General features: G+C 42.1%; 1 protein-coding gene across 5 annotated transcripts in view; it reads right to left on the reverse strand.

Moving 5' to 3' along the window:
- RREB1 (ras responsive element binding protein 1) overlaps positions 1–14,724 on the reverse strand; it is a 122,043-nt gene that overhangs the window by 22,848 nt on the left and 84,471 nt on the right. For all 5 annotated transcript variants that reach the window (XM_059852780.1, XM_059852791.1, XM_059852808.1 and 2 more), the window contains one exon: positions 1,512–1,701. In XM_059852780.1, the coding sequence (XP_059708763.1) occupies positions 1,512–1,701 (190 nt within the window). The remainder of the gene's footprint in view (positions 1–1,511; positions 1,702–14,724) is intronic.

Below are 14,724 nucleotides of genomic sequence, written 5' to 3' on the forward strand. Positions count from 1 at the left end.
GACTAAGTTAAAAGATTCAGAGCAGCCCTCCCCTACCTGGCACGGAGATATTCCCACTTCACAGCCTTTAGTCTCCTAAGGGGTGTATCTGAATTTGGGGCTGATTTTCCACAAGATCCATTCTATAAAAGTAAACTCCTTCAGAAGGCAATTCAGGCTCTCAAATTCCTTTCCATCCTAAATTTCCCTATTAGAAACCTCTTTTGTCTCATTGACAGGACAGGAGACTCAGCATACTACACAGCAAGGAAGCCAGGCAGTAGACTATCTTGTTTACCTCTATTACAAAGAAACTAGGAGGAAAGAAAAGAAAGGAAAAAGAAAAAAAAAAAAAAAAAGCATCCAAGAAGCTAAACCAATGTAAACCAACCAAAATAAAAACCCCCGAAAGCAGATCAATTAAACTCAGAGCTTAAAGCAGAGTGATTTTTGGTTAGAGAAGTCTGATTACATTTATTCTCCCAAGAAAAATACTAGTAGAGGGCTGGCAAGACCTTTACAGACTTTAAATACTTTATAAATCTTCTCTCACAGTGCAAGCAAAATTATTACAAAAGGAAAATACCAACATTCAAATCCCTTAATAACTTTAAATGTCTGTCATTAATTACAAAAGAAATAAACTTTGTTTAAGAAGTTCTTTCTTTTGATTTTTTTAAGTTTTATACTAAAACTGTAACAGACCGACAGAAAGACCAACATGCTCCCCTGCTCTAGCAGCAAATTTCAAGTCTACCACTTTGCAGTCAGAAGAGTTGGAAATCAGTGTTTTAACCCCAGAAGAGTAAGAAAAGTGCAGAAATGAAGCATGGTCCTGGTGGATTGTGCTGTGGATTTTCTAATAGATAATGCAGCTTCATCCAGACCCAAACTAGGATAGGCAAGATTTGACAGCAGGAGGAATCATATCACCCAACAGAATGTTTATGGCTCTCAGAAAAATATTTACAGACTACCTCCCTGACTTTACCCATCCACTATCCCTCAAACCTTACATGAGGAACATTGTGGAGTGTTTTGTGAGGAAATCACTGAAGATGTCACTGTTTAGTTAGTAAGGCGACTGCTCAAAGTTTTTTGTATTAAAAAATTTTATACCCCAGCTACATCCTTGTCAGAGTAAACTAAAATAAATAATGTCTTCCTTACCATGTGTACTCCCTGTTAATTTCAGATGTAGGATTTTTTGGGTATGCTCAAAAGGGTAAGGATCTAATACGATCAAAGTTTTCCTTCAAAATTTTTTATACATCTTTACACTGGTAGCTATCCACTGTAATGGTGAAAAAGCCATTACGGTGGATAACTGCAATGTTATTGGCACATCACCCAGTGCCAATATTCTTTAGATGAAAAAAGAAAAGGGAGAGGCATAAAGCGTTTAAAGCCTACACGAATAGTGGTGATGTACCTTCCATAAAACAGTCTGCATGCAGGATGAATCTTTCAATGACCTCATCAGATAAGCACTGTAGCAGCTGGCACCTTAAGCTACCAAGAACAGAGAGTACCTGAGAAATGCGGGGGAACTTCCTACAGGAGAAGTCCGTGAATCCCAAGTCGTGGAAGCCAGCTGGAATTGAAGGGTTGTTCTGAATGAAAGGCTTTCCCATGGGATCTCTGGGAAGCTGCTTGTGGATAACTGCATTATGGCGCAGTAAGCCCCGGTGAGTACGAAAGGTGATACAACAGATGTCACACCTGGAAAGGAGAGGAATAAACCAGAAATTACGTATTGACTGCTGCAAGCTTGAGAACTAGCATTCTTCTTGCACTGGGACGTCCTCTTTCCTCTCACCCCAAGATACCAAGAACTTGCTAAATGCAAAATAAAGCCACAGTGTGTCAAAACCTATCACCACAAAAGGCCATTTTGGTCACAGTCACTTTCTACCAGTTTCTGGCCAGTAAGTCCATTGGAAGTTTAAAGAATGTGGGAACTGACAATCTCACACAGGCAGACGGGAGAATGGCAGCTGAGATAACAGCCTTCTGAAAACCTTTTCATTGTCCAACAAAAAATATTTCAATGGCCTTACACCATTTTATTTTTACTGAAAAGTCCTGTTAAAATAAACATTTAAAAAAAAAATCAGCGACACGGAGAGGCTAAATCTGACCTAAGTAGAAAGCAAATGTAAAAGCAGCACCTTTCATATCCACTACTTAAAACTTACTACTGCACGCTAATCTAATATCTCTGTGTCAATCTTCATCACATTGCTTTTCCATAAACTTTCACGGGTATTTTTCAAAGCTGTTATGAGAAATAGACTGTTTGAAAAGGAAAACTACTGCTCCTTGAATGGGAGAAAGGCTCAGAGGAGGAAGACCTGAAACAGGTTCAATACTTCTGACACTTTTAGACCCCCTTCACAGCCAGTATGCCCTCAAGAAAAATGCAGAAGCACTGTTTTTTCCTACCTGCACTTTATTGCTGTGATTTCTTGTTTTTCTTAAGTTCTCAAATCCCAAATTCAGCTAAGCAAGGGTTTCTCACATAAAACACTGCATTAAGCAATCAAAGCTATGCTGCAGGCAGGAAGGGCTATGCAGCAATATTTGGTCAACACGTCAACAAAGCCTATTGCCTTTTAGATATTTGGTATGTGAGCTCTGCAGCATGACAGGTCATGTCCACTCTGCATTCAATAAGTGACACACAGTTTCACTCAACCTCAAGTTCCTTGTGGTTATAGGTCCAGCGCCCAGCCAAAGCATGGGTTTCCCAGAAGCAAAACACCAGTGGGTATGAGGCAGTCAGATTTTGTCACTGAGAATATTATATGCACTAGGAGTTTTTCACATCTGCCTGTGGCTTTGGTTTTCCCCATACTGTCTTTGCTCTCTACATCAAGGAAAAGGACATGTGCCTAGTCATTAAAAAAACATCCTGCAATTAGAAATGACTTCTGACAAAATCCTGAAACCACTCCCTCCCTGTCCTATCCCTAACAAACTCCCATTGTTGTGCATTTTATCACTACATAAACTCCCACAGCCATTTTTTTTATTCTCTGAAAACGAAGAGATAACCAAGGTACCCAGAAAGCAACTGGACTCATAGTCCCTGAGTGGTGAAAGAAGCAAGTGTGAATTGTATATAACACAGCCATTGTTATCACAGTACCCAGAAAGCTTGGACATAAATATGCACAGAAGGTTTAATCTGTTTTAACTCTCCTGTCAATTCACTTGCATCCTACCTGTATAATTACTGCTGACATAGTTCCTGCATTCCATTAAATACCAAACCAATGCCATTGTTTAGGTAAACATTGCTAATGTTAACTTAAAGAGGTATGCCAAGTGTGACAACAATCTCAGGGGGGTGGGATGGCCGACACATAGTACCTCTTCAGCACCAGGATCTACGGCTCTCCTCCAGCTCACTTGGCAGCACCTATTCTGTGATGCAAAGCTTTCATCTTCAGTGAAGACAAAAACACAACCATCAAAAGGACTGGGGGCCAGAGAGCATTAAAAAATTATAAGTAGTCACCTGAAGAACTTGCAGGCTACTGAAATTAATTGCTTTTAGGGGTGATGAAAACACCTTGCAAGAAAACAAGCAGTGCTTCTGACATGTTCCTCTTGGTATGTCAATATACAAATAAGGAGGGTTTGGAAACAATTCTCCTGCACCACTGGAAGCACTGCAGGCTGTTCTGCAAAGGGACACAGACCCTGACCTCAGGGCATCCTGAAGCATCTCTGGGGTCCCAATGTACCTGGCCTGTCCTGGGCCCAGGAACCCATTACAGCAGCTGTATCCTCTTGTGTGTGACAGGGCAGGCACAGCTACCAGTGACAGCACCACGGAACTACTGGGAGCACTGACTCCTGCCACTGTACCCCCAGGAGCTGGGCTGAGCAGGAGCCAGTGCTCCTTGTCAAGCAGCCACACATCCCACACTGCAGGGAGGTGTGCCTTGCTCATCTTGCACTCCTCCTCACCTCCCTCTTGCAACGCGCTGATTTTCAGCACTACTTTATTTGGGTGTCCCATCAAAAGCTGCACTTGGAAGTCAATCTTTCAGAGCAAACACCCATGTGAAACTCCTTCACAGAACACCTGTATCAACTGCTAGCCTCAGGACAGTAAAAATTTGCAAGTTAAAAATGGTGTTTTCCATGCAAAGGGAACCACCTCCCTCCCCAGAACAAAAGTAATGTATCTTATAAAAGGAATATAAGCTTTCTCTTTTATTAAGCATATTTATTTTTCTCTTTCTTCCTTATCTTTTATTTTTCTTGCTGAGAGTGAAAAGGCAGCAAACAAAAAGGAGAATGGGGGAGAAAGTTTAAGGTCTTTTTTCATTAGGTCAGAAAGAAGCCCCTGGCTGAAAAAAGAACCATTCAGATATATCATGCCTGTCACCTCAAGCTGCAGGCTCTTCAGGGCATATAAATGCACTGCACCCAGCTCAGCACCTTGCCCTGGTGGCACAGCTTACAGAATCACGTGGAAGGAGCTGTGGATGCCCTGCCTTCCTCTGTGATCCAGGTATGGACTCCTAGCACCTCCAAGGAAAGCTTATAGCTACTAAGTGTCAAAACCTAACTAGTTAAGGCAAGCATCACTGCACTAAGTCTTGTGCTGATTTAAAATGGAGTAAGCTGCCATGCCTAGCAGTGCATTAACTGGAAGTATTAGGGTTTTTTTTAAGGGAGTCTAACTATTAATTTCTCTGTTTTGTCATCAGTACTATTTTCTACCTTTGAGTAGTGTCACTGCCTACAGTACTTTTAAACCTAGACCCACAGTTTAAGAAAGAAAAGAGAAAGGAATCCTAGGTGATATGAACATTTTTTCATCTTGTTTAAACTGCTTTAAAAAAATATAGTTATGGTGGAAAGTCTGAAAAGTCCAGCATATCAAATAAAATATCTGAAACATATGGTAATAGTTTGCTCAAGATGAACTTAAAAAAAAAAAAAAACCCAACCAAAACCAAACCCAACAACAAAAAAACCTCCCCCAACATCCAAAAAAAAAACAAAACAAAAAAGCCAAAACAGAGGCCTCCCTCCCCATAAAACTTCCCCAGTCTGCTCATGTGCAGTTCCAAGTCAAACATGGATGTCATGGCTGCAGAGAACTGTGATGAGAACAGGTTCTGAGGTTGTCGGCACAACAGGCCAAGCAGTGGCTCAACACCTGTGCAGAGATAAAAGCACTCTACTTGCAAGGTAAGTTTCCAGATGTATCTAATAAAAGCTGCTGTGTTATCATGGGATTTCTAGTCTTGGCCACTGTCTTCAATTTTTCTATAAATATGATTACAGAGTAAGGAGAAAAAAGCTGTTCAGTTCCAAGAATAGAGATTAAATTTTAAGTAGAAAGGAAAAAACTGTTTTTAGCAGCTAAGGCCCCTGTAAAATTACTTTAATTCTCAATTGCCTTTATATTTTGGACTTGCTCATATCTGTAACAATGCAAATATAATACTAAGGCTCTGGCTCACTGGCAGAGGTGTAAATAACAAGCAGGTAAGGAAACAGAACTCCTAAAACACAAAGGCAGAACCAAAATATAACAGTGCAACAACCAGGCTGCCCTTGGTGCCTGGGCCATGTATCACACCAGATAGGTCTGATTAATTATTACTATACCAGTACACCTTTTCTTTCCTTTTAAATTTTTCTTAATGCAGACAAGTGTATGCATCTTTGTGTTAAAACACACCATTAAAAAGCTTTCTTCTAAAATAAGTTAGTACTCCTGAAATGTGTAATGGTAATTAGGATATAAAATCATTTTAACAGGCTTTAAGAAACAGTGCTTTGCAAAGCCTGTTTGTTCAAGGGGGCAAGGCAGGATTTGCTACACTTTGTAAGTGGCACCTCTACAAGGGAAGTTTACATAAGCAGTGCCTGTTATTTTGCATTACACTCTCCTCTGAGACAACTCCAATTTGCCAGCAGAGGAAATAGCTGTCCTTCTTTAAGAAATTGAAAGACATTTTAAAAAGGAAATGCAGAGCCAATTTTTAAGCAAAGTTAATCAGTCTTGATTTTGATTAAGAGTAAGGCAGACAACCACTAAATCCTTCTAGATTTTATATTTCAGTAGTCAAGACAAAAATGCCAAATATTTGTATTTACCATTATGTTACCAAGAAATTAAACAAAACACTATGCTCTGCATTACCCGAGACTGCTGGTGAGCAACTGACATTTACCATTGTTCTGCTTGTACTTCTGAAACCACACAGACTAAAACCTGAAGTTTTCACCCATGCAGCTCACTAATACAAAGTTGCCCATATTGTGGATGTTAGCAAATAAAAACAGTCTTAATTTCTAAGCCTTATCAAAAATAAAAAGCTTGGTACCACTTTGTTCCCTTCCTGTCTGTGCTCTTTAGCAACTTCCACAAACACAAGCAAGGAAAACAAACAAAAAGAATGAAACATATCCTGAGACAGAAGTCATTAATACACAATTAAGTTATGAAGTTGTCTAACTCCTCCCACTGAAATTCCCAGTCGGTACCGTGTATTTTTTCTATCCCTGTTGCTATTATTCTCCTTTCTCTCTTAAAGTTATTTGCAGAATTAATGTGGCTCTTATGAGCAAAGAAATTCCTATGCTGACATAAAAATAACACAACCGGGTGGAAGAGAAAGATGGGTGATTCCCTGCTGATGACTCATGTCCACACCGGCGGTGGGAGCAGGCTCCCAGTCTCCACACTGGCAATGTCCCGCGGTAGGGGAGCCTGGCAAGGAGGGGGAGATGGAGAAAGGATGGTTTTAAACAGAAGGGCTTTCACCATCTGTGAAAGAAAAGCTAGCAGGTTACAGTCATGTTCCCCTTCAGGAAATGACTCCTTTGCTTCTCTTTCACTTCTTCAGGGACAAGGCAAAGTGAGAGAGATGAGAAAAAGCCAACTGGTTTCTGCTCCTGTGCAACCCCACCCAGGCCCAGATACTCATCTCCTTTTGGATAAAAAAACCAAAAAACAACCTTTCCTGCCCTCCACACCCAGGGCCTTGGGAAATAACATCCAACAGCCGCACTAATCTCTCCCATTTGCTGCAGATGAGCGATGGAAAAGCAGCAGTGCTGCAACGCCTGCTCCTGCCTCCCTCCAGGTCCTCCTGCTGTCCTGCAATGCCCACTCCTGCCTCCCTCCAGGTCCTCCTGCTGTCCTGCAATGCCCGCTCCTGCCTCCCTCCCCCGCAGCTCCCCAGCGTGTGTGATCCTGAAGGACCTGCTGCTCTGCCATCTCGACCTCGCCCACTGCTATGGGGCTGTGCTGGAACCACAAGCAGCACCAGGAGCCAACTCCCTGCCAGCTGCAGAGGCTCCCCTCCCCTTCCCTCGTGCCTAAGGGGATGGACACAGCCTGCTAGATGTTCAGTGCATGCAGCTTCACACCCTCAGCAAAAGAGGCACTTTTCTTTTAACTTTGCCTCTTTCCACCACCCCACTGGCCCTCTGATTTTGTTACCGGTGTTCTGTCACTCTCTTTAATCCTCTCCCTCAAAGAAGCCAAGCCACCCTTGGGTGCAGCCAAGGCTGAACCCCCTGTACCAACCCTTCTATAAATAGAGGGATGCACAGCGTTATGTACATTCCTACAGCTGCACTGTGGTCCAGGCAAGAAAAGTATCGTGTAGGAGCCAGGACAGACCCGATATAAACCAGGGTGATGTTGTGCTTTAGAAATTTGTCAGCATGCAGCAGAGCCAGTGTCTGCACCAGCGACTCCCCTGTCAGAGTAACTCCAGTGAAATTAACTGCTGTAAGGTTTAATAAAAAGGCACAAGCCATGCTGTGTCATGTTTAAACTTCCTTTGTGTGTGAGCAAAGAAAAATGAGTAAAAACTTCTTCCTAGCCCTGTAATGAATTGCATTTACCAGCAACACTTCAACAGTGCCAGATTTAAACACCTCTGCCCTGGTGAAACAGTAGCTTACTCTGCCATTTACTTCAACACAATTAACATGCAACTAAGACAAAAGAATGGGAAAATGGGAGATGGCCTGCAGACACTCACACAAAGTAGTCATTTTCTTGTAATGGATTTTTTTACTTAATAAAGGTCAAAGTTTTAAAAAACAGAAGTGTCAACAATTTGGCTGGACAGAATCACAGAGAAAGAGATGAAGATCAACTTAAACAATGAAGGGTTTAATAATGAGGGCAAACATATCTGTGAGGCAAAAAAAACTGACCAGAATAGTCCTCCACAGGTACCAAAATTAGAAGCTGCACAACATCCAGAGTAACTGTTATTTGTGCACACCAACTCATGTGAACCTTCTGGTATTCTTTCAAGGTAAGAAATGAAAAGCTCTTCCTATCTTCTAACACATCTTTCAAATATGAAATCCAAGTACTTCTGTAATTTTTAAATTAACAGCAAGAGTTAAAAAAGAAATCTATGTGTCTACCATGTTAAAAAAAGGCCACTGCTTTTCATGAGTAACATAAGGAGAAATACATCTCCAGGGGTTTCTCTATCCTATAAGCATCCACTGATCAGAACAGGGCTCACAAATAGGTGCAGCTGAATTTGGATTGCAGCCCCTTGCCCTTATCTACATTTGCAGGTTAAGATATGCTCAGCATGCACACATGACTGCCAACACGCTGAGCAGCACCCAGCACTCTGAGAGAGCCTCCAAATAAACAATTCCTGCTCCTTAGGATCAGGCAGGCGTGCTAATAATCTATTTTGGCTCAGCCCCTTTTCCCTCCTGCATGCCCTTTTTACAAGCAGCTTTCCTCTACAGTCAGCTTTGCACTTACCCACTTTCTATTCTGGCAGCCAAGCTAAGATATTTAACAGCATGTGACACAGCACACAGTTTCACATGAGAGCATCACTCCCTGTGTCCATTCACCAGCCAGTATTTTTATCCGGCTGCTCTGGATTCCCAGTTTCCTCACACAATGAGCTCCCTGATGTGAGCTGACCACTTCTAGGCCAGTGTTGGCTTCGCGCTGCTCTTCAGATGTTTCCCAGCTCTGTTTTCTGAACAGGAACTTCAGAAGGCATGTAACATGCAGCTCTGTTCTGCTTTTGCAAGACAACCCACTGATTCTACTTCTCCATTTGATCAGTAAAAGGATGCATTCACCAGCTTGCTTGCATACCCTCTCCTGTGCCTCACCAAGAATTGCATTGTACCACAGCATATTTCTGGTTATGACCAGAGCTGGACTTCATTGTCATCAGCTGTCTCATGGAATTGCTCCTGCACTGAAAATGCTGCCAGCAAGAGATTAGGAGTTGGTTCCTAGTTTCTATCAGAAAGACATTGAGCAAACAGCTTGAGAGCTGAATTGGCAGTGTCACACCACTGCCCCTTGTCACCTCCATCTTTGGCTGTAACAAGTTTTGTAGCATTAACTGTGTTAGTACTCAATACCTCCAGAGCAATTTCTACCTAAACTGGCCTTGCTGGTACAATCTCAGTGACTAAAAAAGGAAGTATTGGGCCCAAAATATAGTATGCCAAAAGCAGAGCTCAAAGAGATCCATGAACATGTCTATGCTGGAGTGCTCTCCATCCCTCTCAACAACTGTGTAGGATACAACAACCTCAGAATTATCCATCTTCATTAAAACAGCATGCTGTTTCTTATTTTGCAATGCTAACAAGGAATGAGGCTATGTGCACATCAACAGTTGTGACAGAGAGAAAAGTAGTATATAACCTCACAATGCTGAATGAAGATGACTTGTCATTCATCCCTCAAGTTGCTTCCAGTAACAGTGGTGTCAACTAGCAGGAAGAAGCTTCCTCTTCCCACCATGAACCCATAGTTTTGTCTCACAGTAAAATTAATTGCAAACAACATCTAGTTTTCAAACACCTTCACTCCTGCACATTTGTAGCATCACTAACACTCTCTTCCCACAAAAGGCTCGCCACATGTAGAGAGCAGTGTGCTTCAGAATAAGGAAGCCAGAAGGATTATCCCTACTATATAAGGAGAGAACAGATAGAAAGTGAATTCCTAAACTTGCTTAAATAGGCATTTGCAAAAACAGGAATGGCACTAGGTCTTTTTCTGGCTGTTTTCTTTTTTTTCCTTTTAACATTCAGTTCAATGTACTTTTACACGGTCAGACTACTGCTTCAAAAATCTAACATTGTACTAGTCTTTTCTGCTGGTGCTAACAACTGAAATAATCTCCATACTTTAAATCTCCATTCATTTCTTTTCTTTCCTATTTTATCTCCCTAAAGCCAGGGTGCAGAACTGCCTTGAAGAACAGTAACTGGGCAATGAACATGCCATATTCTAAGTAGCTGGTATGTTTTTCACCCAAAACCCACTTCCTCTTGTCTTGACTTAAATGGAGTTGCTCATGCACATTGTCTAAAATGATGAAAGACTGGGACATAGGTCCAGGTGCCTGGCAGCATCTCACCACACACTGAAGAATGTGGATGTGCTGGCAAAGGGGGAAACCTGGTGACCAGACTGCCTGAATTGCAAGCTACATGTGACAAATATCTTCAATTTACCCAGAGAGTCCAGAAGAGCATTCCTATGGCATTTAAGTTGTCCCCTCCATATTGGTGAAGCCAAGTAACACCAAGAGACAACAACAGCATTTTTCACCCATAAGTGTTTTCAAAAACAAGACCTCACAGTGGCAAAACTAGACACCCTAGCAAAACTAGAGGCAGATGACCACAGATCCTAATGGTCAGACTCCTAACACTTTTCCTTCCAGGGCTTGAGTTCTTTTGCTGCTGTGCCTATTACTGACCTGGGAGCTGTTCAAAAACAATAGCTTTCCATGGCAGAGTTCAACCTCTACACAATTTCAGCAAAACCTGGGCAGGCTGTTTTGAAGAACAAGGTAGGCTGTGAACAGCTTTTGGTGTCCTTTGTTTGGAGGTTTTACAGAAGCACATAACCCTGGGGGAAGAGAACTGCTTTTGTTGTCCTTGTGAAAATATGGCCAGGATTTTCAAGTTACAAAGCTTAATATATTAAATCACTGTTTGGACAGGCTCTGTAGAAGGTCAAAAACTTAATCTCCCCTGAATCTACTCATGGAACTGGTTCTGGTCACCAGATCGGCTGTGTGACATAGGCAGAGAGTAACTTTCACACTGCAATGTCTACTTATTTCTTGTATCTTATAAAAATATAGCAAAACCAAATCTTGTAACTGGAGGCAATGCCACACTGAACCAGATGGGATCAGAAAGCCTCATGATAGTCATTAGGAAGGAAGCAACCTTTTACCACATTCAAACTGCACATCTTGGCTGAGAAATGATGTTGGAATGAGTCTAAGAAAGGACGTAACTGCAACACCATAACCAGCTCGCTTCTCCTCTCCACAGGAAGATACTTAGGCATGAGAGGCAGCATAATTGTCTCTTTGCTACTGTGAGGAAGGAAAAATTAAAAATACTTTAGCACTTGGTGTACCAAGAGCGCACTGCACTAAACCTCCTGGAGGAGCAAGAGAGGAAATAAAAAGGGTATGCTCTGGCTACAGTGAAATTCAAGAGAGGAATTTTACAGTTCGTGTACTGTTTTTAAAAAGCCACACATTTTACTTTAAGCCTGTTACATCATTTTTGCCAAAGGAAAGAGGAGAAACCCAGCATAGCATCTGGAGAGGTTTCTTCCCGGGAAATCCTCACATCTCTTCTGCTTACACTGCTGACGTTGCTCAGAGCTGTCAGGTGACCTTTACAGGCAGAGTTTCACGTCTGACAGCAACTCTGTGCCACTAAAGTTTCCAGAGAAACTCCTCTGCTCTGTGAGGTTTCTCATTTTCCCTATTGGCTGTGCAGCGTTTCAGCTCTCTGCTAATTATATCAACACTCAGATACAAACTCACCAAAATAGACAGTGTCCTGAGGCCCCAGCTGCAGGGAAGCAGACTTCTTTAAATAATCCAGGTAGAGAGGCCAAGGGGGTCAGAAAGCACTCCTGGGCCACCTCCCACTGCTAATGGGCATTGCAAACAACCTTGCCGGGGGCCAGCTCATGTCTTTAATTAGGGTGCAGGGCACAGAGCTTCAAAGGGACAGAGACTGACCAGGGGGTGTAATGCCATGAAGGAGATGCAGTGGCACAGCCCATTGTCAAGGGGACAAAGGGCCCTATTATTACTCTCAAGACCAGGGCAGTTCCTACCATAATTAGGAGACAAAGATGCACGATTTAGGATTTTACATAATCAAGAGATACTCTCCCAAGCAGGAGCCCCTCTCACACAATCAGTGGATTAAGAATTGTTTATTCTGCTGCAAGTAAACAATGAGGTGCTCACTGCTCTGGGTTTTACATGAAAAAGCATTTCTGGGCAAGACAATGGGGAGTGTCTTTTCATCTGTCTTTGAACAGCTAACCCTGTGATTTAAAGTTGTTCATTTGACAGTATCTGGAAGGGTGATGGCCCACCCTGTAAATCAGCTGCTCACATACATTATCCCAGGGCCGCCAGACAGCCTTACCTTTTCTGCTGCTTAGCAGAGGGTGGTGGGGACAGACAGACTCAGACAGCTCTCGGGGCAAGAGGCTGTATTTGCACAGCACCGCTGAAATGGTGGGATTAAAGAACCACAGGGAAGCCAGGCAGAAGCTCCTGCCCAACCGGGCACCTTGCCTCGGCCACGGATACATCTCTGCAGGGAGGCTGGTGCCACCATCAAGACAGTGAACACTGTTGTACTGCTTCAGAGCCTGTTTGCAATCCTTTACATAGGAGCTAAGGCAGCAAAAAGGAATTGGATGTCTGACCTGTGCCTTTACAACGAAAGGCACTGGCTAGGCAGATTGAGCATCACTTATTTTTGATCATGACAAAACAGTCTGTGCTGGGCTAGACCCAGAGTATCTGACTCTGGGATCCACATCCTTCCTCACAGGTCCTCATCAAGTGACTCTGCTTTTACAATATGGGCAATAAAAGGAGACTGGGGGTGTTAGACTCCCTGCCCTTTGTCACAACACAGTTACTCTGCTTTTTTGCTTGTTTGAACTTTTAACAAGAGTTACTTCCCCTTGTCTTCTACAATAAGGCAACAACAGGATTTGATGACAGTCTTTTAACATTCTGCAGTTTGCTTCTCTGCCACATGAACACCCGTAAACGCAGGTCTGCTGCTCTACTACTCTAGCAAAATACTCTCTTTTCTTCGGCTCTTTCACTCAAAAAAACACTCTTAAGCCTCACCAAAAGGACTTGAATCACTTGTACTCAGGACTGAGAAAGGCATGCTACTTTCTCTGTCTCTTGTTGAATCCTACAAACAGTACTGCAGAACCCTGGGAACCAGGAGATTACAGCCCCTGCTGGCCAAGGATTTTAACCCATTTCGTTTGGGATGAAAGAGTCACCTTAACAGCAGTCCAAACTGCTCTGCTTACTAGAGGATTTTCTGTCAGGCTGGGCCAGGCAGACAGTGTCATTTGACTTGTCTAGACTAGGACAAAAGGTGTGGTTTAAACCAGATGGGCAGGCTAAGTTGCAACTTAATATATTAGCTGCCCAGAGAGGACCACATCTTCCTTGTCCTGTCTTCACTGACATGTCTTAAATGGCTGAAGCAAATACCTGACAAAACACCCTTACTATCATCTAGACAATTCTATAAAGATAAGCATCCCAGCACTATTCTTAAATCATATTCACGGAGCTTGACAACTGTGACTTTGATTTAGGGGCACATTCTAGTCTTTGCTGCTCAACAGAATCAAGGGTAGCAAAATCCATTTCAGGAGAATATTATCCCAAAGCAAGTCTAATACTAGAGCAAGAGCTGCATAAAGAGGAACAGCACATCTGCACAGCCACTGTGTCTTTCTGCCTTGCCACAGCAGACTGCAAAGCTGCCAAGCTAGAAGGATATCTATTCCATTATCTTATCAAAGCAAGAAAATCCACCTCTCCACTCAGGTCCACGGAGTATAACTTTGCAAAGAGGTCCTATCTTCAGAGAAGCTTCAAAATGAGGGTAATGACCTATGACAGCTGCTTTCTCTAAAGCATGAAGTGTAGGGCAAAATCGTTCCAGACTCCATTTTTTAGGGGTTGCAGAGTTCTTACTGGAGGACAACTGTTTCAGCTTTGATCTATAAAAAAAATTTACCTCATTTACTTTAGAAACAGCAAAGTATGTTTAATTAACTACTACTGAATGGACCAAGCTTTCAACTCTTTTCCCCAGTAACTGCAACATGAACAACGCCTTTAAAAAGTATTTTACATGTATTTTACAAATTTTTCTAAACAAAAATTTAGGAAGGGGAAAATTCAATAGAATTAATCCCATTTAATGGAATGGGATGCCTCTGCTCCATGCCATTCTATTAAGAACCTGTATCTAGAAGTGAGTGTTGATACTTCAAGATGCTGAATTCTTCACTCATTCAAAAAGATTATTAGAGTCAAATGTCCCAAAATAAGTTTAAAATATTGACAAGCTTCTGCAAACGGACAATCTCCTTTCTACACATTTCAACTAGACATGATATATTTCTTTTATATCTTCATGTATCTGGCTCTACATTTTTCTATGGTAAAAAACAGGAAATAAAACAGTTTCAGGAGTCCCAGAGGCAATTACGTGAATCAAAACACAACATTCAAGCACCTTCCCAAACAATTAATAAATAATTTTTCCTTGTTAGGAAAAGCTCATTTAAGCCAAAATCCACATCATTCCCTAACCTCAAAAGGCAGAAAAGCATAAAACATTTTGTTGAAAGTCTGAAACCAGAAA

The sequence above is a fragment of the Haemorhous mexicanus genome, chromosome 1 (assembly GCF_027477595.1).
Source record: "Haemorhous mexicanus isolate bHaeMex1 chromosome 1, bHaeMex1.pri, whole genome shotgun sequence".
Classification (NCBI taxonomy): Eukaryota; Metazoa; Chordata; class Aves; order Passeriformes; family Fringillidae; genus Haemorhous; species Haemorhous mexicanus.